The sequence below is a fragment of the Dipodomys spectabilis genome, unplaced genomic scaffold (genome assembly GCF_019054845.1).
Source record: "Dipodomys spectabilis isolate Male_0828 unplaced genomic scaffold, ASM1905484v1 ptg000158l, whole genome shotgun sequence".
Taxonomy (NCBI): domain Eukaryota; kingdom Metazoa; phylum Chordata; class Mammalia; order Rodentia; family Heteromyidae; genus Dipodomys; species Dipodomys spectabilis.
The window spans coordinates 7412481-7435056 of NW_024870835.1; the positions used below are offsets into that span (position 1 = coordinate 7412481).

A 22576-nucleotide genomic window follows, 5' to 3' on the forward strand; every position below is an offset into this window, starting at 1 on the left:
AGCTATCAACCATTTCATTTCAAAATTCTGGGAGACATGTCCTCATTAGTGTTATCTTTTTATATTCAATTCTAAAGAAATACTCAGCATAACAGTGAAGTACAAGATTTGCTATGGTAACATTTAAACTTTATAAAGATTCTAAACCCTATTAGACACTGATGCATTTCCATTTTTTTAATTTAATTTAATTTTATTTGTGAACATACTGTACAGAGGGGTTACAATTACATGGGCAGGATAATGTGTACATTTCAAACCAAGCATTGCAGCCTCCTCCTTTGGTTTACCCTTCACATCCCTTCCCAGCCTCCCCCTTCTCCCCCAATCGCAATCCTTCTCCTTCCCCCACCTTCCCCCCCCCTCCCCCCCCCCCCCCCCCCCCGCACCAACGTTGTAAAGCTCGTTTTGGACATGACAACTTGTACTTTTCATTGTTGCAACAGGTCCACCTGTATCCTTAAACAACTGGTTTTTCCCCATCTCCTCCACAAGTTATACTGACATCAAATATAGTGAAAGCAGGGGTTATACTGTGGGGGAGGCATTTCCATTTTTTTAAAAAGAATATCACTGCAAAAGATAAAAAAAAAACACTAGTTTTTAACTTTTATTTACTCATTTGCTGCACTTGGGACTAAAATTAGAGCCTCATGAAAGCTGGGAAAGTGCTCTATCTCTTGAGCCATTCCTCCAGCCCTTTTAGTGTGTGTTTTGTTTTAATATTTTGTTTAATAGAGTCTCAATAACTTTTCCTGAACTAGCCTCAAAGTCACTGTCCTCTTGCCTTGGCTTCTTTCTTAGATGTAATTATAAGCATGCACCACAATATTTGGCTACTTCTGAAGCCTTACCAAATATAATTGAAAACTGGATACTTATGTTTTTAATGTTAATTTGATATGCTTTGATTTTCCCACCATAACAAACCATGAAATGCTGATGCTTTGGGAAAATGTTAAAATAAAAACAAAGAAAATTACTCATTAATTTATGGGAATTACTGCTGAAAACATTTGAAGAATAAAGTGCAGACTCAAAAAATAGCAAATCAAATTAGATTTCCAACTGTTCACCAACAGAAATTTATAGATGTAAAAGGTAAAATATAAGACTTGATCAGATCCTTTCTAAAACCTCATGTGCCAAATTACTGTTTGGCTCAATTTTTAAATGTAAGCAATCTCACTGCATATGTCTTTTGAATAAAATAATTGGATCTTAAAACAACTAATTAATTTGAGGGTAACAGTACAGCAAGAAAACTGAAGGCAAAAAAGTATAAATATTAAGTCAAAGCTAGTATAGCATACATACTGGCATAATCACACAAAATTAAAGTAGAAATTGTGAACAGAATTCATTTGGTAACTAATGTTTTTGCTAGTTCCCAAAATATTTCTACCTAATAGAAGACTGTTACAGTTCTTGATTATACTATGTAGACTAAAACTCAAACCAAAATATTTTGTCTAAGCACACTTACTTGGCAAGTTTATATGTGTGTATAGTATGTATATATATACAGTTATAGTTATATAATCATATATATGACAGTAGAAAATGAATCCAAGATTCAGTTTAGAAAGCAATATTAGAGGATATGCAGTTACAATCTATGTCCTACATAACCTTTTGAATGTATAACCTTTAAGTTGCTGAAGGTTGGCTCAGAATTTGGCTCAGTTTGAGGGAAACATCTGTTCCCCTTGCAGGTATACTGTAAGGACTTTTTTCTCAGTTGGATTCAGAACACAGCAAGTGAGCCCTTATCTGTCCAATCATATAGACCCCCAACACTTGTAAATCAAGTTCTGGGAGGACAACAGCAGGTCCACACTCCGTCACCCTTTCCCAGCCCGCTAGGCCAAATTACTGCTGTGAGAACTGCTCTTATCATGTCATCAGATCAAAACATGTTGAGATGAGGGACTATAAGAAGCATCTGCAGAATTCCCAAAATGTAGTGACTTTGGAACATTGACAGATGCATCTGTCATTTTATACCTTCAACTAACCTGATGTCCACTGGCCCGACACAGTAAAACTGTCCAGGATCGATTCCAATTCTTTCACATTATTTTCACATGTCTCTACTAGGAAGGCTTGGTGCTTCTTAGCCTTTTAATTAAGAAAAATCACATATAGTAAGATCACATACTGAAAGTGCCATATCTCAGTGTGAACATATATAATACAAATAAGTATCAGTAAGATATTACTCCATTCAAATCTAATAAAATTTTGTCTTAATCATACCTTATTTGGCTTAACGTACAACTGATAAGTTTCATTAATAATTTACTAAGAATTTAGCACTTCACATTATTCTATACACAGCAAATCTTATCTTCACAGTAAGAAATTTTACAGATAAAAAATTGGACAGATGAATTAAAGGAATACTTTAAAAATTCATGCTTACACCCATATGGCAAACTGCCAGATGGTAGCTGAAAATGAATGCAGTTAGGACCAGTTAGAAGCTACTTCACAAGCCAAGTGATGATAGTTTGGTCTATGATACTTGGAGTAATGGGAATCGTAGGTGTGCTGGGAAGATACTTAGAAAAGATAATGGCCAGCCCTTAATGACACTTCATTTAGACTATATTAATTGGATTCCAGTGGATTGGATAATGATAGCTCAAGTGCTGAGATAAAAGAAGAGAAAAGGCCAGGCGCCCCCGGTGGCTCCCATCTGTACCCTAGCTACTCAGGAGGCTGAGATCTGAGGATCAAGATTCAAAGCCAGCCTAGGGAAAGTCCATGAGACTCTTATCTCCAATTAACCACCAGAAAATGGAAGTGGCGCTGTGGCTCAAGTGGTAGAGCACTTACTTACCTTGAGCTGAGGAGTGCACAGACAGCACCCAAGCTCAGAGTTCAAGCCCCATGATGGACCAAAAAGAGAGAGAGAGAGAGAGAGAGAGAGAGAGAGACAAGTCAAGATTAATCCAGGGTTTGCAAACTAAAAGAACTAGATGGATGTCAGAAGTTGAACAAAAATAAGAGATACAGAAAAGGTCTTAGGTGGTATGTTTGCTTATTTTCATAAGCAAGGGATATGAATCATGAATTCTGTTTTGGTCAGATACATAAGACACTTCTAGCTCAGTACAATTCCTATAAATATCAGGTCTTAAATGAGTGAACAAAGAACAAAGTAGAAAAATAGTAAAAGTAGCTAAACATACCAATGCAAAGCCCAGAGGGAGGCCTGATATAAATTTGGGAATCGTCTACAGATATTGTCTGAAACTTGCTTTTAGAGTATTTGAAGGAAAGTAAAAGAAGCTAGGACAAATTCTGAAGAATTCCAGCATTTCATAGCAAACTATGAAGATCAAAAGACAAAAAGGAAAACAGAAAGGTATGGTGTCATTTCAAGGAAAGAGTTGTCAGCTATGTCCAATGCCCCAGAAAGGTCAGGCAAAATGATGTTTACTGGGCATGAAGTCATTAGTAACTCTGATAAAATTTCACTGTAATACAGTCAACAAAGAATGGAATAAGTAGGAAGAAAGGGTAAGACTCTTTTTTATAATATATTAACCTTTAAGTAGGTGTACAAAAGAGTTTCAAATGAACATGTCTCATTTTTTTTTCTAACCAAGTGAAAGTTGAGTAAGTGGAAATAAAACTTCAGACACCCTTTTTTGGTAAATGAAAACAGAGAAGAGTTTTGTTGTTTTAATGAGAAAAACATATACTTGTTTAAAAACTAACTAGGCCGGGTGCCTGTGGCTCACACCTGTAATCCTAGCTACTCAGGAGGCTAAGATCTGAGGATTGAGATTCAAATCCAGCCCAGACAGGAAAGTCTGTGGGACTCTTTTTTCCAATTAGCCACCAGAAGATGGAAGTGGTGCTATGGCTCAAATGGTAGAGCACTCACCTTGAGCTGAAGAGCTCAAGGTCAGCACCCAAGCCCAGAGTTCAATCCCCATGACCAACAAAAATAAAATGTAAAAATAAATAAATAAATAATATGAAAATGCTTATTACACAGACGTACTCATGAAATAATGTTTATAAGTAGAGAAGAAATGGAAGAATAGATATTGCAGAACAAAATTACACTCTAAAGTACAGCAGTCTTGCCAGGCATTGGGGGCTCATGCCTATAACCCTAGTTACTCAGAAGGCTAGGATCTGAGGATCTCCTGGACAGGAAAGTCCATGAGACTCTTATCTCCAATTAATCATAGAAAAAAAAAAGAAGTGGTGCTATGGCTCAAAGTGGTAGAGCATTAGCCTTGAGCAAAAGGAGTCCAGAGACAGTGTCCAGGTCCACAATTCAAGCCCTAGGACTGGCAAAAAAAAAAAAAAAATACAGTAATCCCCATATATACTTGAAATGTTCCCAAGACACTCCCCAAATGGAGATTTAAAAGCATAGATAGTACTGAACTCAATTATACACACACACACACACACACACAGTATGTGTGTAAAACACACATATCCTTTGAATAAAGTCTGACACATAAGACAGCAAGAGACTAACAACAAAAACATAAATAAAACAACTATAACAATATTCTGTAAATATATATACGTACAATGGGACATGATAAATTATATAGATCTCTAGATATCCACTCACTGAAGCCAAAGAAGGATATGCATAGGAGCAGATCACAAAGGCTCAATAGCTATGTGTGATCATATAAAATAACATTTTATGAAATGAACTCCAAGAAAAGTAAATGAGACATTTTTTAGCTGCTGTTGTTGCTGTTTTTCTTTTCCTTTATCTTGTTTGTTAGTTTGCTTGTATTTGGGAGGGTAGGGGAGCCACAGAAAAGGAAGAACAAAGGGTAAATAAATACAACAGTGGTACTCCTAGGCATTACATGGAAAATGAACTATGTACACCTTGTGGGTAGGGATGGGAAAGAAAACTGGGTGAGAGTAGAAGGGGAGACATGATTCAAAAAAAGTTGTACTCATGGGGCTGGGAAGGTAGCTCAGTGGTAGAGTGCATGCCTTGCAAGCATGAGGCCCTGGGTTCGATTCCTCAGCACCACATAAACAGAAAAAGCCGGAAGTGGTGCTGTGGCTCAAGTGGTAGAGCGCTAACCTTAGGCTGAAGAGCTGAGGGACAGCGCCCAGACCCAGCATTCAAGCCCCACGACCAGCAAAAAAAAAAAAAAAAAAGTTGTACTCATTACCTGACTCACGTAACTGTAACCCCTCTGTTTATCAGCTCTACCATAACAATAAAATATTTTTTAAATTCTATAACAAAAATTATGTCAATGTGGTCCTCTCTATCTCCAAATATACCTTACTATACCACTGTTTTTGTTTTTAAAATGCACTTTAAGGCTTCTCTTCAATATCAGAATGTCTAGTATCACTACTCTTGTTCTGTGGGAGAAATTCTTAAATAAGGGTTTCCTGAAGGCAAATATTTCAATACTCAGTCCAATAACTAGCAATACTACTAAGTAATTAATGTCAAGGTACTATGTATAGTAAGCCCACTTTATTTTCAGATTTCTTACAAGTGGCTTTGACCAAGTGTGTTCAAAAAAATAGTAAGTTTTAAAATCAAAAGAAATTTCAAAAAAAATTTAAATTCCTAATCATGCATTACAAAACTCAACTGATGTGGGGAACCTCTAAGCCCTAATTATTCCTAGTTGTGGTCTGTTGAGTCTTTGCAACTTCTTAATTTTTGAAAATATGCCTCCAAAATAGCAAATAGTACCAAAATATCAAGGTACAAGTTAATGTGCTTAATTTAAATGATAAAGTAAAAATTTGAGATTTGTTAAATGGTGGCATGTCTTTAATGGAAAAATGAACCAAGTATTTCTAGTACCACACTGAAATGTACGCATCTTGAATATTCACATTTTTCTTCCTCATTGACAATCTCTGTAGAACCCCATACCTAAACAAACCAAGAATATCTGTAAATATGCTGGGAGGAAAAAAAAGGAGGGTGTAATCCATGACCTAGCGAGGATGATCAAGACTTTGTCATAAATTTGTTATTTTGAAACTTTACATTTGATAACTTAGAACTGTAGCTGATGACATGCTAACTGAAATCCTGGGAGCAAAACCACAGGTAAGAAACTATCAGAATGCTGACCTAGCATACTCAAGGCCCTGGGTTCAATCCCTAGCACTTACAAGGAGGAGGAGAAAGAGAAAGGGGCACAGGTTTACTCTGGTATGTGAAGTTAATTGTTCTTTTTTTTTTTTTTTTTTAAGGATGGCACTTTACAACCTGAGCCACACCTCCACTTCTACCGTTTTACTGTTTAATTGGAGATAAGAGTCTCTCTGTCTTGGAAGTGGCGCTGTAGTTCAAGTGGTAGAGCGCTCGCCTTGAGCTAAAGAGCTGAGGGACAGTGCCCAGGCCCAGAGTTCAAGCCCCACGGCCGACAAAAAAAAAAAAGCCTTTACAAAGAGTCTCTCTGTCTTTTCTGTTTGGGGTAACTTCAAACTAGGATCCTCAGATCTCAGCATCCTGAGTAACAAGGATTATAGACATGAGTCATCAGTACCCAGCAAAATTAATAATTCTTTATTCAGATGTTAGCTCAGCTATCACTTGTTGGGTGGTGGGAAGAAAAGGAGGCAGTAACACAGTCCCAAGAATAGGGTCTTTCTTTCCTCTACTACCCCACACAAAAAAGGGGGGACTGGATGCATGTAACTCATGTCTATAATCCTAGCTACTTTGGAACCTAAGAGCTGAAAATTAAAATTCAAGGACTGGAAGACTCTTATCTCCAATTAAACATCAAAAAGCTGAAAGTATATAGCCAGGCGCCAGTGGCTCATGCGTGTAATCCTACCTACTCAGGAGTCTGAGATCTGAGGATCACGGTTCAAAGCCAGCCCCAGCAGGAAAGCCTGAGAGACTCTTATCTCCAACCACCAGAAAACCAGAAGTGGCACTGTGGCTCAAGTGGTAGAGCACTCGCCTTGAACTTAGGAGCTCAGGGACACCACCCAGGCCCACAGTTCAAGCCCCATGACTGACAAAAAAAAAAAAAGCTGGAAGTGGAGTTCAAGTTGTAGAATACCAGTCTTGAGGGAGAAAGCCAAGCAAGAGAGAAAGACCTTGAGTTCAAGCCCCAGTACCAACATTTAAAAAAAAAGTTTAAAAATAAAAGATTCTTCCACATGGACTACAAGTAGCAGAAGGAATCTCTTTGTCATGTATTTATATAGAAAAGGGTCTAAACTAAATTGTTAATTTGCCCGTCTTACATTCCTGAGACAAATTCTATTTAATCATTGTCTGAAAACTTTTGTATGTCAATCACCTCTCAAAGACTAGAGATAGTAGCCAGGGTCCTTCAACACTTGAGTCTTTTCAGAGGACATTACATATCCCAATAGTAACAGAGCCTAAAACACCCTTTTTTTCTCCCTCACTCCCTTCTCCCTCCTTCCTTCCTTCCCTTCTTCTTCATCATCCTCCTCCCCCCCCCACACACACACACATATTACCATTTTGTTTTTCCCCTCAGGTCAAAATAAAGTTTGACATTCCAAACTATAAATTTATATAAAATGAATTTTTAAAAACTTAATGAAAAAGGTTTAACTCTGTTCCACAAATTTAGTAAGCCAGTCCCAGGCAGTAATAATGTAAATGCACAGAGACACATAACTGAAGAATACTATTAAATCATATTAAATTTTAAGGGCCATTAAGAGATACAGAAGATGAGGAGCATGGTTCATGGGTTCATGTAGTGCAGTGGTCACCTAGCTATCATGAGTCCCTGGGTTCAATCCCTCGTTCCATCAGAGTGGGGGAAAGAAAGAGACATAAAGAGATTGAGAAAGTAATGTATAAAGCAGCAAAATAATGCTCATAACATTAATACTACTTACAAGTCTAAAATGTAAGTCATCAATTTTTATTAAAACCTCAGAATAGAATATTTACTAGTCCATTCATTTTGAGCATGTCCTACCAAATCAGAAACCTATCCTAAAACAAACCTAATAGGACATCTGAAGCAAAACTATTATCGATAAACATTATCTTCACTACAAAGTATAACAATCAAATCTATTTTCAAAATATTATTTAATGCTAGCAATCATTATTATTATATAAAAAGTAAGCCCCCAAAGTACAGGGGAAAATATATACACTTGACTATTTTCAACCACAAGTTCTTTAGAGAATAAAACATTCTTTAAGTAAAACCTCCAGAGAACTAAAATTCCCTTTTCAATATTAGGTCTCTCCAAGAGCTGTAACTAAATATTACTGCATGGCAGAAAACAAATCTCAAGAAATGAGGGACTTAAGAAAATTTCATCGAAGAAAGCACAAATGATAATACCAACTTGACAATGAAAGTGCTCCTGCTTCAAGAAAAGTAATTATCAAAATTCACAGCATTGTCCAAAAGACCCAACTGAGCCTCAATGTGTTTTTAATATGCATAATCATTGAAAAGTTTAAACTATTTTGTAAATTACTAGATCATAATTCAATTCAGAGATTTTTGAGACTAAAATTTCAATTTTTAATCAAAACATTTTTAATTTTTTGTGCTAGCAGGCACCAGGGCTTGAACTCAAGGCCTGCATACTATCCCTGGGCTTTTTTTTGCCTGTCTGGAATTCTACCACTTGAGCCACACCTCCACTTTTGGCTTTTAGGTAGTTAATTGGAGATAAGAATCTCACAGAGGGGGCTGGGAAGGTGGCTCAGTGGTAGAGCGCTTGCCTTGCATGCATGAGGCCCTGTGTTCGATTCCTCAGCACCACATAAACAAAAAGAAAAAAGCTGGAAGTGGCGCTGTGGCTCAAGTGGTAGAGCGCCAGTCTTGAGCTGAAGAGCTGAGGGACAGCACCCAGGCCCAGAGTTCAGGTCCCATGACTGGACCCCAAAAAAAAGAAAAAAAAGAATCTCACAGAATTTCTTGTCCAGGTTGGTTTCAAACCACCATCATCAGATCTCAGCCTCCTGAGTAGCTAGGATTACAGGTGTGTGCCACTGGTGCACAGCTAATCTAAACTTAAGGTCAAATTCTGTCAAGTTTCATATTTGTTCTTTGTTCACATGTTCATGTAAATATGAAATTAATTTATTAAATCCTTAAGTGCTTCCTGTTAAAATTCTACTGATTCTATGACATTAAAATAATCATATGCAATGAATACACTAATCTTTTAAGTCCAGACATTGAATAAGAATTTGATTACAATTAAAGACAATTTGGGATTTACGTATTTATCAAATGCCTCAAAAGTCTTTAAACTGTACCCAATTTGGGTTTTCCAAAAGTATGTTCTACATTTATATCTCTTGAAACAACAAAGAAATAATTTCCCAACCTCTTTACTAACAATTATGTATTGTGGGCTAGATAAATTCTAAATACCTTTTTAGATCTACCAAGACTTAACACTTTCTGACGTCTGTATCTTATTAATAACACCTGATCTCAGTAGAAAATTCATGAACAAAGTGGCTTTAATATTCTCTTTTGAGGCCGGGAGGTATGGCTTAGTTGGTAGAGCACTACCCAAAGAGTGAAGGCAGCAGGTACTGAGTTCTAAGTCCCAGCTTGAACCTAAAAGAAGAACAGAAATACTCTCTTCCAATGCAACAGATATAATAAAGACCAATATTTAAACAATGGTTTGAAGACAAGAAACAGGTTAAGTTAGAAAACAAGCTGTGAGCATAAAGAACAAGAAATTTGCCGGGTGCCAGTGGCTCATGCCTGTAATCCTAGCTACTCAGGAGGCTGAGATCTGAGGATCATAATTCAAAGCCAGCCTAGGCAGGAAAGTCTGTGAGACTTTTTATCTCCAATAAACCACCAGAAAAGGGGAAGTGGCACTGTGGCTCAAGTGGTAGAGTGCTTACCTTGAGCTGAAGAGCTGAGGGACAGGGCTCAGGCCCAGAATTCAAGCCCCACAACCAACAAAAAAAAAAAAAAAAAATGAGAAATTTTACCAGAAAGTGAAAACCACAGCTATTTTATATAAAATATCAAAACTATTACATTTAAAAGAAATACAACTGGGGGCTGGGAAGTTGGCTCAGTGGTAGAGAGCTTGCCTTGCATGACTGAGGCCCTGGGTTTGATTCCTCAGCACCACATAAGAAAAAAGAAAAAAGCCGGAAGTGGCGCTGTGGCTCAAGTGGTAGAGCGCTAGCCTTGAGCTGAAGAGCTGAGGGACAGCACCCAGGCCCAGAGTTCAGGCCCCACAACCGGACCCAAAAAAAAAAAAAGAAAGAAAGAAAGAAATACAACTGTACAAAAAGTATACTAGATTACATAGGATCATTAGATGTCATTAAAACAAAAAATTATATTAAGTGAAGTAAGCAAGGCCCAAAGAAACATTAGGTCCCATGGCTTCCCTTATTTACAATAACTAATATAAGTCAAGGACAAGCAGAAAAGGTCAAAAGCTATGTACATATGACCAGACAAGATGATGTTAAGTGAAATGAACCACAAGATAGGAACACAACTTCTTTTTTCTTTCTATTTTTTTTGTTTTGATTTTTTTTTTTTTTTTGGAGGCGGGGATCGGTCGTGGGGCATAAACTCTGGGCCTGGGCGCTGTCCCTCAGCTCTTCAGCTCAAGGCTAGCACTCTACCACTTGAGCCACAGCACCACTTCTGGCTTTTTCTGCTTATGTGGTGCTGAGGAATGGAACCCAGGGCCTCATGCATGCAAGTCAAGCACTCTATCACTTCCCAGCCCTTTGCTATTGTTTTTAATGTATCTCAAATGTACTATGTGATTTTTGTTTGTTTCTCTTGTATGTTCTTCCCCCATGGTATAACCCGTTTTCACTGTATTTGATCCTGGTGCCCTGTATCTTATATATACATTTTTTTAATTTGGGGAGGGGAAGGGAAATAACAAAATGCTGCAACAAGGATATAGGATAACCCATTGTAACAATGAGATGTACAAGACACTATGTAGAAAATGAACTTTACAACTTGGGTGTGGGGGGGTTGGGGAGGTGGGGGAGAAGGGATGATAGGGGAAAAACAAAGGAGGAGTTAACAAGGCTCAATAGGAAATGTACTCATTACCTTACTCGTGTAACTGTAACCCCTCTATACACGATTTTTACAATTTAAAAAAAAAAAGTACTAAACTAGAAAGAGCCAACAAAATGAACTTTACAACTTGGGGGGAGGTGAACTGGGGGGGAAGGAAAGTGGAAAAAAGTGAGGGAGGAGATAACAATGTTCAACAAGAAATATACTCATTACCTTATTTATGTAACTGTAACCCTTCTGGAACATCACCCTTACAATAAAATAATTTTTAAAAGAAAGATAGCCAACAGACTGGGAAAAGATCTCCAACCAGCTATACACCCAACACAGGCCTAATATCCAAAATATACAAGGTGCTCAAGAAATCACCCCAAAAAACTAATAAACCAATCAATAAATAGGCAAAGGTGCTAAAGAGACTTCTCAGACGAGAATGGCTAATACACACAAGAGGAAAAAAGCCGAAAGTGGCACTGTGGCTCAAGTAGTAGAGCACTAGCCTTGAGCTGAAGAGCTGAGGGACAATGCCCAGGCCCAGAGTTCAAGCCTCACAACCCAAAAAAAAAAAAAAAAAGACAGGAGAAAGCTATGTGCTAAGGATGCAGGAAGCCCTAGATTTAATCTCTACTGGTTACTAAAAAAAAAAAAAAAAAAAAAATACAGTAGGACAGTCCATTAAATTTAAGGTAAAATATAATGAATACACACTAGAACATACTACACAGAGACTCTTAGATTTCTGAAACTCCATAATCAAATTATTCAAGTTACAACTGATCCACAGAGCAAAGAAGGCTATCAAACACATTGAATCACATACAAAATAACGAGATGAATAGAGACTACATATAATTTTTGACCATTTGAAAATGCTGAAGACTTTTAATTTAACCCCTCAATACCTTTCTATCTAGGCAGCAATGGTTTGGCCATTAATTCTTAGTATACTCCAGAGTCTTACATTTTTGAGAAGGCAAAGTAATAATCATTTTCCTCAGTAACTGAAATCACTAAGATTTATTGGGCATAACTAAAAGGGAAATGGCCAACTCTCTGAAGACTATACACAGAAGGAGAGAACAAGATGCATGCCCTCTCTGTTAGGATCCCTGCAAACTGCAGAGTAGTGTGTTCTGAATCAACCAAATACTTGCTAAGTTAAGAACTACAGTAAAATCTGCGAATATAAAATGAATTATAACGACACCATTAAAAACTTTTAAATGGGCCAGGCACTGGTGGCTCACACCTGTAATCCTAGCTACTCAGGAGGCTTAGATCTGAGGGTCATGATTCAAAGCCAGTATGAGCAGGAAAAGCCAGGAAACTCTTATCCCCAATTAACCATCAGAGAACCAGAAGTGGTGCTGTGGCTCAAGTGGTAGAGCTGACAGAGCTGAGGGATAGCACCCAGGCCTAGGGTTCAAGCCCCATGACCAACAAAAAAAAAACTTATAAGGGGACCTATGCTTCTTTGGGCCTGGCTTTCTTCATTTAGTATAATTTTTTCAAAGTCTTTCCATTTCCAAACAAATGGGGCGGTGTCATTCTTTCTGATGGAGGCATAGAATTCCATTGTGTATATACACCACATTTTCTTGATCCATTCATCTACTGAGGGGCATCTAAGTTGGTTCCATATCTTAGCTATGAAAACTTCAGGAAGTGGGATAGGTTGGGGAGGTGGGGAGAGAAGGGATGATAGGGGAAAAACAAAGGAAGGGGTAACAATGCTCAAGAGGAAATGTACTCATTACCTTACTCATGTAACTGTAACCCCTCTGTACAGTATCTTTACCAAAAAAATTTTTTTAAAAAGAAAAAAACTTATAAATGGTAAAGAAAGGAGAAAGATGGGTTAATAAAGAGCAATAGAAAGTAAATTTGATCAGAGTACTATAAGATGGATGGATAGACAGACAGACAGATAGAATACAATGAAATACCTTTGTACAATTCATTTATGTTAATAAGAAACCAGAAAATAAAATAAATTAAGTTAATCTTAGTGCATTCATAATCTCTTGGAAGAGATTATATACATCTAATTTTGGTATTTTGATAAAAATGTTTAGTTGAATATAAAGAAACACAGCAGGAGAAGTAGACTAATTGAGTAAAGAAAAGTGGAACTTTGGAAAGCTTTACAGATTGCAAAATCTCATAGCTGGACATTATAGGATATATAGAAGTTTATTAATAGAAAACAAAAAAGGAACATTTAAGTAAACATAAGTTAAAATTTCATAGGCCAAACATATGTAAGATATAAAAATATGTGTTTTAAAAGTCCAGAGTAATCTGATTTGACTCAATTGAGACAGCTAAAAGTAAAAAGTAAAAGAAGCAGTTAACATGCAAAAGGAAAGGGGAAAGGAGCTTAGATGTTATGTATTTTCATTCTGAAAATACAGGAGACATTGATGTTTTTTAAATAAAGAGCAGTTAACAAGAACAGATCAATATTTTATAAATTAAAATATGATCATGTGAAAGCTAGATTATTAGAGAATTGAGACAGAATGATCAGATACAAAATAGCTAAAAAAGGAAACTTCCAAAATTATCAGATCTATAGATTATGAACCCTGATTCCCTTCCACTTAGGTAATATTGTTTTATGTACTTTAAAAAAGAAAAGAGTATGTATTTTAAATACTCTATAAGGGAGGACATTTACTAATTAATTCATTTCCCTACTTATTCCAAATCAGAGAAGTTTTACTATGTACATCTTTGACTTAATCTGCATTTCCAGTCTTGAAATTTTGTACCAATGTCACTAAAATTACTTCCACACTGTTATCTCAGGATACGTTGCAAGGGGGGAAAATAAACTTGCTACACATTAAATATGACCCAATAAAGTAACTGCCATAGGGTTTTCATTTTTATTCTTACCATTACAAGTTCTTCCTGTAATTCGCTGCAACTTTTTTCATTATACTGGAGTCTCTTTGAAAGGTCTATAATTACTTTCTTCTGTTCCTCAATCTCTTCATTTAGTTTCGTGTTTTGGGAGAAATACTCTCTTTCTAATCTGAAAAGTTAAAGTGTCATATCAGATTTTTCAACTATTACTATATACTTTTAAAACAAGTGGCTGATGTATATCATGATTGCATGCCAAAATTTATTTTAAATCCCACTTTTCCTTTTTTTAATTAAAAGAATTATACTTTCTTAAATGGCAGACTTTAAAGAAATAATACTTCCCCTTGGATAGCAGGTATTTGTACTATGTCCAATGTTACAGGCAAAACAGATTTGGGTACTGTTGATGTGATCATCATTGTTTTTGACAAACAAAACCCATTCACTACAGATTAGTTCAGAAACTCCCTCTGGGCTAAGAAAATCCTAAGAAAATGATTAAGGGGCTGGGAAGTTGGCTCAGTGGTAAAGTGCTTGCCTTGCATGCCTGAGGCCCTGGGTTCGATTCCTCAGTACCACATAAGCAAAAAGAAAAAAGCCGGAAGTGGTGCTGTGGCTCAAGTGGTAGAGCACTAGCCTTGAGCTGAAGAGCTGAGGGACAGTGCCCAGGCCCAGAGTTCAGGCCCTACGACCGGACTCAAAAAAAAAAAGAAAATTATTAAGATTAAGAAACCATTTTTAGGGGCTGAGAAGGTGGCTCAGTGGTAGAGCGCTTGCCTTTCAGGCCTGAGGCCCTGGGTTCAATTCCTCAGCACCACATAAGCAAAAAGAAAAAAGCTGGAAGTGGCGCTGTGGCTCAAGTGGTAGAGCGCTAGCCTTGAGCTGAAGAGCTGAGGGACAGCACCCAGGCCCAGAGTTCAGGCTCCACGACTGGGCCCAAAAATAAAAAAATAAAAATAAAAAAAAGAAACCATTTTTAAATTAATGTACAATAATATCAATGGAACAAATATTTTATTCCTGAAAGTCTACTCAAGTATTAATGTGGTAGAATAGAAATCCAAAAGGAAGAATAATCAAAACATGTTAGTGTTAACTTTAAAGACAAATGAATTTCTTTTTTTATAAGTTTTTATTGTGAAAAATACTATACAGAGGGGTTACAGTTACATGAGCAAGTTAATGAGTACATTTCTTACCAAGCATTATTGCCTCCTCCTTTGTTTTTACAAATGAATTTCTTTTCAAAATAATCGCCTTCCTATTTCAATGCTGCTCAGACTGGTATTAAACTGTGTTTAGATTCTTGTATAGACATATGATGAAAGACAACCTATCAATATCATAGCTTAAAATTTACTGAGATAGGGCTGGGAAGGTGGCTCAGTGGTAGAGTGCTTGCCTTGCATGCATGAGGCCCTGGGTTCGAATCCTCAGCACCACATAAGCAAAAAGAAAAAAGCCGGAAGTGGCGCTGTGGCTCAAGTGGTAGAGCGCTGGCCTTGAGCTGAAGAGCTGAGGGACACAGCCCAGGCCCAGAGTTCAGGCCCAACGACTGGACCCAAAAAAAAAAAAAAAAAATTTACTGAGATAATGCACCAAATGTATAACTTAATTCAAATAATGTTGCCACTATTTTAACTTGCAGTCTTCCTACTAACTATGGTACACTAATTCTCTTTTATTTTTAGCCTGTAATATAGAACAGAAGATGATTTGGTATAACCAAATCCACAGTCCAGCTATAATCAATTCTTTTTTTTTTTTTGGTCAGTCGTGGGGCTTGAACTCTGGGCTTGGGTGCTTGTCCCTCAGCTCTTCAGCTCAAGGTGAGCTCTTGAGACACAGCACCACTTCCAGTCCAGCTATAATCAAATAAGGACCTAATTTTTTCAAGATCACCTGACTTCATGTGAACAGTCACCATTTCTTTCTTGGGGTGTGGGGGGAGGGTGGCAATACAAACAATTCTAGGGCAAACTAATTCTTTCATGTATTTTCTTTTGGATAAAGATACTCCAAGGTAAATTGGCTGGCTTTAAGATGAGCATATTTACAAGGAATAGATGTTACAAGGATAGTATACTTAATATAACTGCCAGAAAGTAAAACAAAATAGTAAAAATTAATCAAAGTAAAAGTTATAAAAATCAGCCCAAGAGTCCCAATATACAAAATAATGGAAGTTTCCAAGGAAACATTTCAAAAATATCAACAAAGTAACAACATAAAGAAATTTCCAGCCCAGGCCGGTGGCCCACTCACACCTGTAATCCTAGCTACTCAGGAGGCTGAGATCAGAGGATCATGGTTCAAAGCCAGCCAGGGCAGGAAAGTCTGGTGAGACTCTTACCTCCAATAAACCACTAGGAAACCGGAAGTGGTGCTGTGGCTCAAGTGGTACAGAGTTCACCTTGAGCTGAAGAGCTGAAGGACAGCACCCAAGCCCAGAGTTCAAGCCCCATGACTGACCAAAAACAAAAAAACAAAAAAAAGAAAGAAAGAAAGAAATTTCCCTGAAATGAAATAACTGAATCTCTTAAATTGAAAGAAGATAATAAACAATTCATGCTGGACACATTACCATGAAATTTCATATACTAAGAACAAAGAATATAGTTATAGTGCCCTTAAAGTACAAAAATACATAAATACTATTATTTCATCATATATTATAAGGTAAGATTAGGAAAATATTTGCTTATGATTTCAGACTTGATGGATACTGTTAAACTTCCAGAGGATATTAGGAATCACATGCCACTGACCACCTTCTTGCTGTTAGCAGCTACCCTAAGACCCTGTGGTCTCTCTCACAGTCACTTTTCACAACAGTAAGGCCACCACCTTTAAGTTACAAAGCCAGATTCAGAAGGCTGAATCAACTTCTGACACCCCACTTTCCTGCTTGGATAGCCCTCCTACTCATTTCCCACTAAAGGACACGCTTATTTCCCAAATCAACAAAAATGAACAGCTTTAACTACTAGCAAAGTTCTGGCAGCATTTACTTTATAAGCTCATTATTACCAATTGCTTTCTCAGGTCTTCATAATAAATAAAGCAATATTCTACCTTAACATTTCATAATCCCAAAATTATACATTAAAGGTATGATTTACCTTAAAGATCTAAAATCTGATCAAATCTCTTTTTGGAAAACATTAACCAAAATTTAGAATTTCTTTGAAAAATTTATCTTTGAGAGTTTGTGACTCTAAAAATCATTTAAAGTATTTTAAGTAAGATTCTGAAAAGCAGGAGTACAGGTAGAAAATGAAATAACATCCCTCAAGCCATAGCATTCCTTCTAAAACTACACATAATAGAAATGTAAGTAATTTTCATTTTATATACAAGGAAAGAAATTATGAAATGAGATGACATAGGATGGGAGAAAACAAATGTCTAGGAAACTATTAAATGACTAATAGGCTTTCATTATTACTTAATTTTTGTTTATTATTATTTCACTTACAGCATAATCACACAGAAATTTTTTTAAAAATAGATAAGGGCTCAAGTGGTAGACCACCTGCCTACCTGCCTCACAAGTTCAAGAACCTGAGTTCAAACCCCAATACTACAAAAAAGAAAAGGATTGATGAGGTCAGAGCCCTCATGATCCCATCATATTACCGTAATATCACCAGCCAGGGACCAAACTTCCAAAACACGAACCTTTTGAGGGACACTTCATATCTAAACCATAACGAAGATATTATGTTAAGGCATTAAAGATTAGTACTGCTTGGGCTGGGAATGTGGCTTAGTGGTAGAGTGCTTGTCTAGAATGCATGAATTCCTGGGTTTGATTTCTCAGTACCATATATACAGAAAATGCCAGAAGTGGCACTGTGGCTCAAGCGATAAGAGTGCTAGCCTTGAGCAAAAGAAGGCTCTGAGTTCAAGCCCCTGGACTGGCCAAAAAAAAAAAAGATTGGTACTACTTGTTGGAATAAGTAATTAGTACTTAAAATTATCTATTGATGCTTATTATAATATAAAATTTGAGTGAAATACAATGTGTCAAAATATTAATAACAAAAAACTAAACTTAAGGAAAAACTTTGCTTTGGAGGGCTAATTAGAATAGTATATGTGTGAAATTCTTAGAAAAGGCATCTTAAAATTCTTCTAACCTTTGCATCAGTCTCTTTTTCAACATTATGATAGAGAATTATCTACCTTCTTTGATTTTTCCCATGGTAAAGAACTTATTTGTTCTCCATAGATGACTATTATTTCATTGTTAGAAAGACTGTAGTTATTAGGAGCTTAATTAGACTTCTTGGATTCATTCCTAATCATTATGTCAAGCAAAAAAAAAAAAAAGAAAGAAAGAAACCTGCACTATAAAAGCCCTTCAAGTATATTTATAATGCAGAATAACATTTGAACACATTGAAATTTAGCAAATGTGCATATTCAAGCAGTAGTTTAAGAAGACTAAGTTTTTAGAATAACATACACAGAATATCATACTAGAAAAAGCAAGAAAATGTAATTTAAAACTGCCAGTGGCTCATGCCTGTAATCTTAGCTACTCAGGAATCTGAGATTTGAAGATCACAGTTTGAAGCCAGCCTGGCAAGGAAAAATCCGTGAAGACTACATTGCAATTATTATCCAAAGGCCAGTGGAGCCATGCCTCAAGTGGTAGATCACTAGCCTTGAGCAAAATAGTTTAGGGACAGTGCCCAGGCCCTGAGTTCAAGCACAAAGACTGGCCCAAAAAATATATATAGCCGGACGCCAGTGGCACACACCTGTAATCCTAGCTACTCAGGAGGCTAAAATCTGAGGATCACAGTTCTAAGCCAGCCCGGGCAGGAAAGTCCGTGAGACTCTTATATCCAATAAACCACTCAGAAAACTGGAAGTGGCGCTGTGGCTCAAGTGGTACAGAGCTCACCTTGAGCTGAAGAGCTAAGGGACAGCACCCAAGCCCAGAGTTCAAGCCCCACGACCGACCAAAGAAAAGAAAGAAAGAAAGAAAGAAAGAAAGAAAGAAAGAAAGAAAGAAAGAAAGAAAGAAAGAAAGAAAGAAAGAAAGAAAGAAAGAAAGAAAGAAAGAAAGAAAGAAAGAAAGAAAGAAAGAAAGAAAGGAAGAAAGAAAGAAAGAAAGAAAGAAAGAAAGAAAGAAAGAAAGAAAGAAAGCATATATATATAAACATGACTTGGTCTAGAGGTGAAGCTCATTGGTAGAGCACATAGTTAGCATGTATGAGGGCCTAGACACTATCTCCAGCACCAAATCAAAACTAATGAAATTGTGTATTATGGGTAAAAGCAATCACAATTAAAAAATAATAGTTTAAAATTTTTCCAACTTCAGCCAGCCATGGTTGTAATCCCAGCATACTGGAGAGATTATCTGGAGAGCTGCAGATGAGGCCAGCCCAGGGCAAAAAGTTAGTAAGACCCCCTTTGCATCAAATAAGCCAGAAGACAAACCTGTAATCATACCTACTCAGAGGCATAAGTAAAAGGATGCAAATGTAAGGCCCATTATAGGGTTAAAAGTATGAGACCCTATCTAAAAAGTAAGTAAAGCATGAAAGAGCTGGAGATATGACTCAAGTGCTAAAGCAGATTGCACAGTAGCAAGTAGCCCTGTGTTCAGACCCAGTACCTCAAAAAAAGTGTTTTAAAACTTTATTCTTTAATATACTATCTTTATTTTTCCATACCTAGAATAATTACAGCCCTATTTCAGTCGTGTTTCTCTTTAAATTATGTATTATAATTTATGAGTCTTTTTATTGCCACTGTAAACAGAAAATTATCTATTTGTCATAAATACAAACTAAGATTAAAAATGAACACATTAACTCTAATAACATACCAACCTATTGTCATGTAACATAGCATGGGTATTATTAATTTTATTCTCTGTGGAAAAAATGGCTTTAAATGTCTACTGAGTTGATTTCTGGAAATATGTTAAAGAACTGTAAACTTCTTAAAGGTTTTCATAGAGTTTTCAAGATTTAAAAAACCCTTTGAAATGAAGAGGGTTGGAACAGTAGGTGTTCCAAAGATTCTAACTCTGCCATTTATGAGATACTGTGTCCTTATCCTCATTAAGCCTCAGTTTTCATATCTATAAAATGGAGATTTTAAAAAGTAGCTGCCTAACAGGATGTAAGATTTATGAAATTAAACTATTCAATGCTCACAAGCAGTGAGTCATACTCATGTTTATCACCACTTCTACTTTTACTTATGCAGTTTAAGTTCAAATATTATTTCCCCATGTGGCCTACAAATCAAGATTCTAAAAACGAATGTATTTCATTAATAAAGAGAATGCAAAATGCATTACTATATTTACCACATAGTATATAGCAGCATTACTGAATTGCTTAGATACTTCAAAATCCAAAGAGCATTTCGATATTCTCCTATAACAGGGAAGTACACTTACATTTTATGAAGTCCTTTACCTCCCATCTATCATTGACATTAATGGAAACTATATCTAAAACACAATATATTCACACTCATAAAACCCCTCATATTAATTTTTGTAAGTTTACCAGAAAATACTTACAAAGCTAGTTTTGCAAAACTCTCTTGTGCATTAAGCTTTTCTCGCTCATATGCACCTTCAACTTCTTTGAATTCATTCTTGATCATTTCCAAATCAGCAACAGCTTCTGCTTGGCTGGCCTTTTCTACTTGTAATGCTCCTTCAAGGTCTCTAATCCGTAACTACAAGATGACAAAGAAAAAATTTAAAATGCTAAGAAATGGTACCCTAACAGTTAAAAATACTTTATCAACAGCAAATTGTGAGTTATACACACAATTCTTTCTTTACCATATACAGAATACATAAGGAGCTCAAGAAACTAAACCCTCTAATTAATAAATGAGCAAAGGAGCTAAACTAAGATTTCAGAGAAGAGTAAGAATAGCCAATAAACACAAGAGCTCAACATCTCTGGCCTTAGATGAAATGTAAATAAAAACAATGAAATTCCATCTCACCTTAGTTAGAAAGACCATCATCAAGAAAACAAGCAACAACGGACACTGGCACAGAAGTAGAGCAGCAGGAACCCTAATATACTGTTGGTGGGGATGTAAACTGGTATAACCACTGTGGAAACTAGTTTGGAGATTGAACTACTCTTTGGAGATTCAACAACTACTCTCAGGCATTTATCCAAAAGATCACAGGAATATGGTAAAGCTACTGGCTACCATGTTCATTGCTACACTATTTAGTATAGCCGAGATATGAAAAAAGCCTAGATACCCTTCAATGGACAAATAGATCAAGAAAATACGGCATATAAACAAAACGGAATTTTTACTCATCTAGTAAGAAGAATGATATAATATCATCTGCAAAGAAATGGATGAATCTGGGGAAAAAAATCTATATTTAAAGAAATGAGTCGCTGGGCGCCAGTGGCTCACATCTGTAATCCTAGCTACTCAGGAGGCTGAGATCTGAGGATGGCAGTTCAAAGCCAGCCCAGGCAGGAAAGTCCATGAGACTCTTATCTCCAATAAACCACTAGAAAACTGGGAGTGGCACTGTGGCTCAAACAGTAGAGCACTCGCCTTGAGCTGAAGAACGCAGGGACAGCGCCCAGGCCAAGTTCAAGCCCCATGACCAACCAAAAAAAAAAAAAGAAAGAAATGAGTCAGGACCAGAGACAAGGATGCATGTTTTCTCTCATATATGGAATTTAGATGTAATTTAAACATATAGTATATATTTATATGTGTAATTGATTATTTATATTTATATAAAATTTATAGATATATAAATCTATGCAGGGTCATATACATATGTACATAAATATATTAACCTAAATATAGTATATTCAGGGGAGAATTCAAAGATGTAACTCCTTAGAAAAACTCACAGCTTAAGAAAACAAAAATATTAGAAAGCTGGTACTTAAAGTGTATAGTGGGAAGACAAGGAGAGGGAGGGAAATGAATGAAGAGATGAAGCAAGGGAGAGGGAATGTAATTACAATATTCAATGTATATTCTATGAAACTAGGAAAATTGAGGGGACAGGTGGAGTTGGGAGAGATGGGGGAGAATGAGGAAAAGGAAGATATTGATCAAGAAGCACTGTACTCATATAATGACATTTTGAATTATATCCCCTTTGTACAACTAAAGATAATAAAAAGTATAATTTGGAACTAAAATAATTCTGTTTCTTTCCATGAAAAATGACTTTTATTAGTCCTTGTCATACCTTCCCAACATTATTTCAAAACTCTTCCCTAAGTTCTGCCATGCCACATTGCACAGTATTCCCCCAAAATAACAAACACACTTAAGTGGATTTACCCTGCAGGGTCAGCAGATCTTTCTGTAAAGAAACAGAGACAAACATTTTGTGTTTCATGAGCCATAGGCTCTTGGTCTTAGCAAGCAGCTATGTGAAGAAATAAATTGGGTTGGCTAGATTCCACTAAAACTTTATCTATAAAAACAGGCATATAGACTTCCACTGGGTAGAGAACCAGGAGCGGGTTTGAACTGCAACTAATTGTATTATGCAACATTTTCTAGGAGCTCACTAATTCTTCATTTCCTTGCATTCTTCTGGTGTGTGTGTGTGTGTGTGTGTGTGTGTGTGTGTGTGTGTGTGTGTGTGTGTGTGTGTGTGTGTGTGTGTGTGTGTGTGT

At 36.6% G+C, this 22576-nt stretch overlaps 1 protein-coding gene across 1 annotated transcript in view; it reads right to left on the reverse strand.

The window, feature by feature from the left end:
- The window catches only part of Ccdc171 (coiled-coil domain containing 171), a 313064-nt gene that overhangs the window by 210232 nt on the left and 80256 nt on the right, over window positions 1–22576 (reverse strand). The window contains exons 9-11 of the mRNA XM_042692902.1: window positions 20464–20624; window positions 13935–14073; window positions 2019–2121 (exon numbers count right to left, since the gene is read on the reverse strand). Coding sequence (XP_042548836.1) covers window positions 2019–2121; window positions 13935–14073; window positions 20464–20624 — 403 coding nt within the window. The remainder of the gene's footprint in view (window positions 1–2018; window positions 2122–13934; window positions 14074–20463; window positions 20625–22576) is intronic.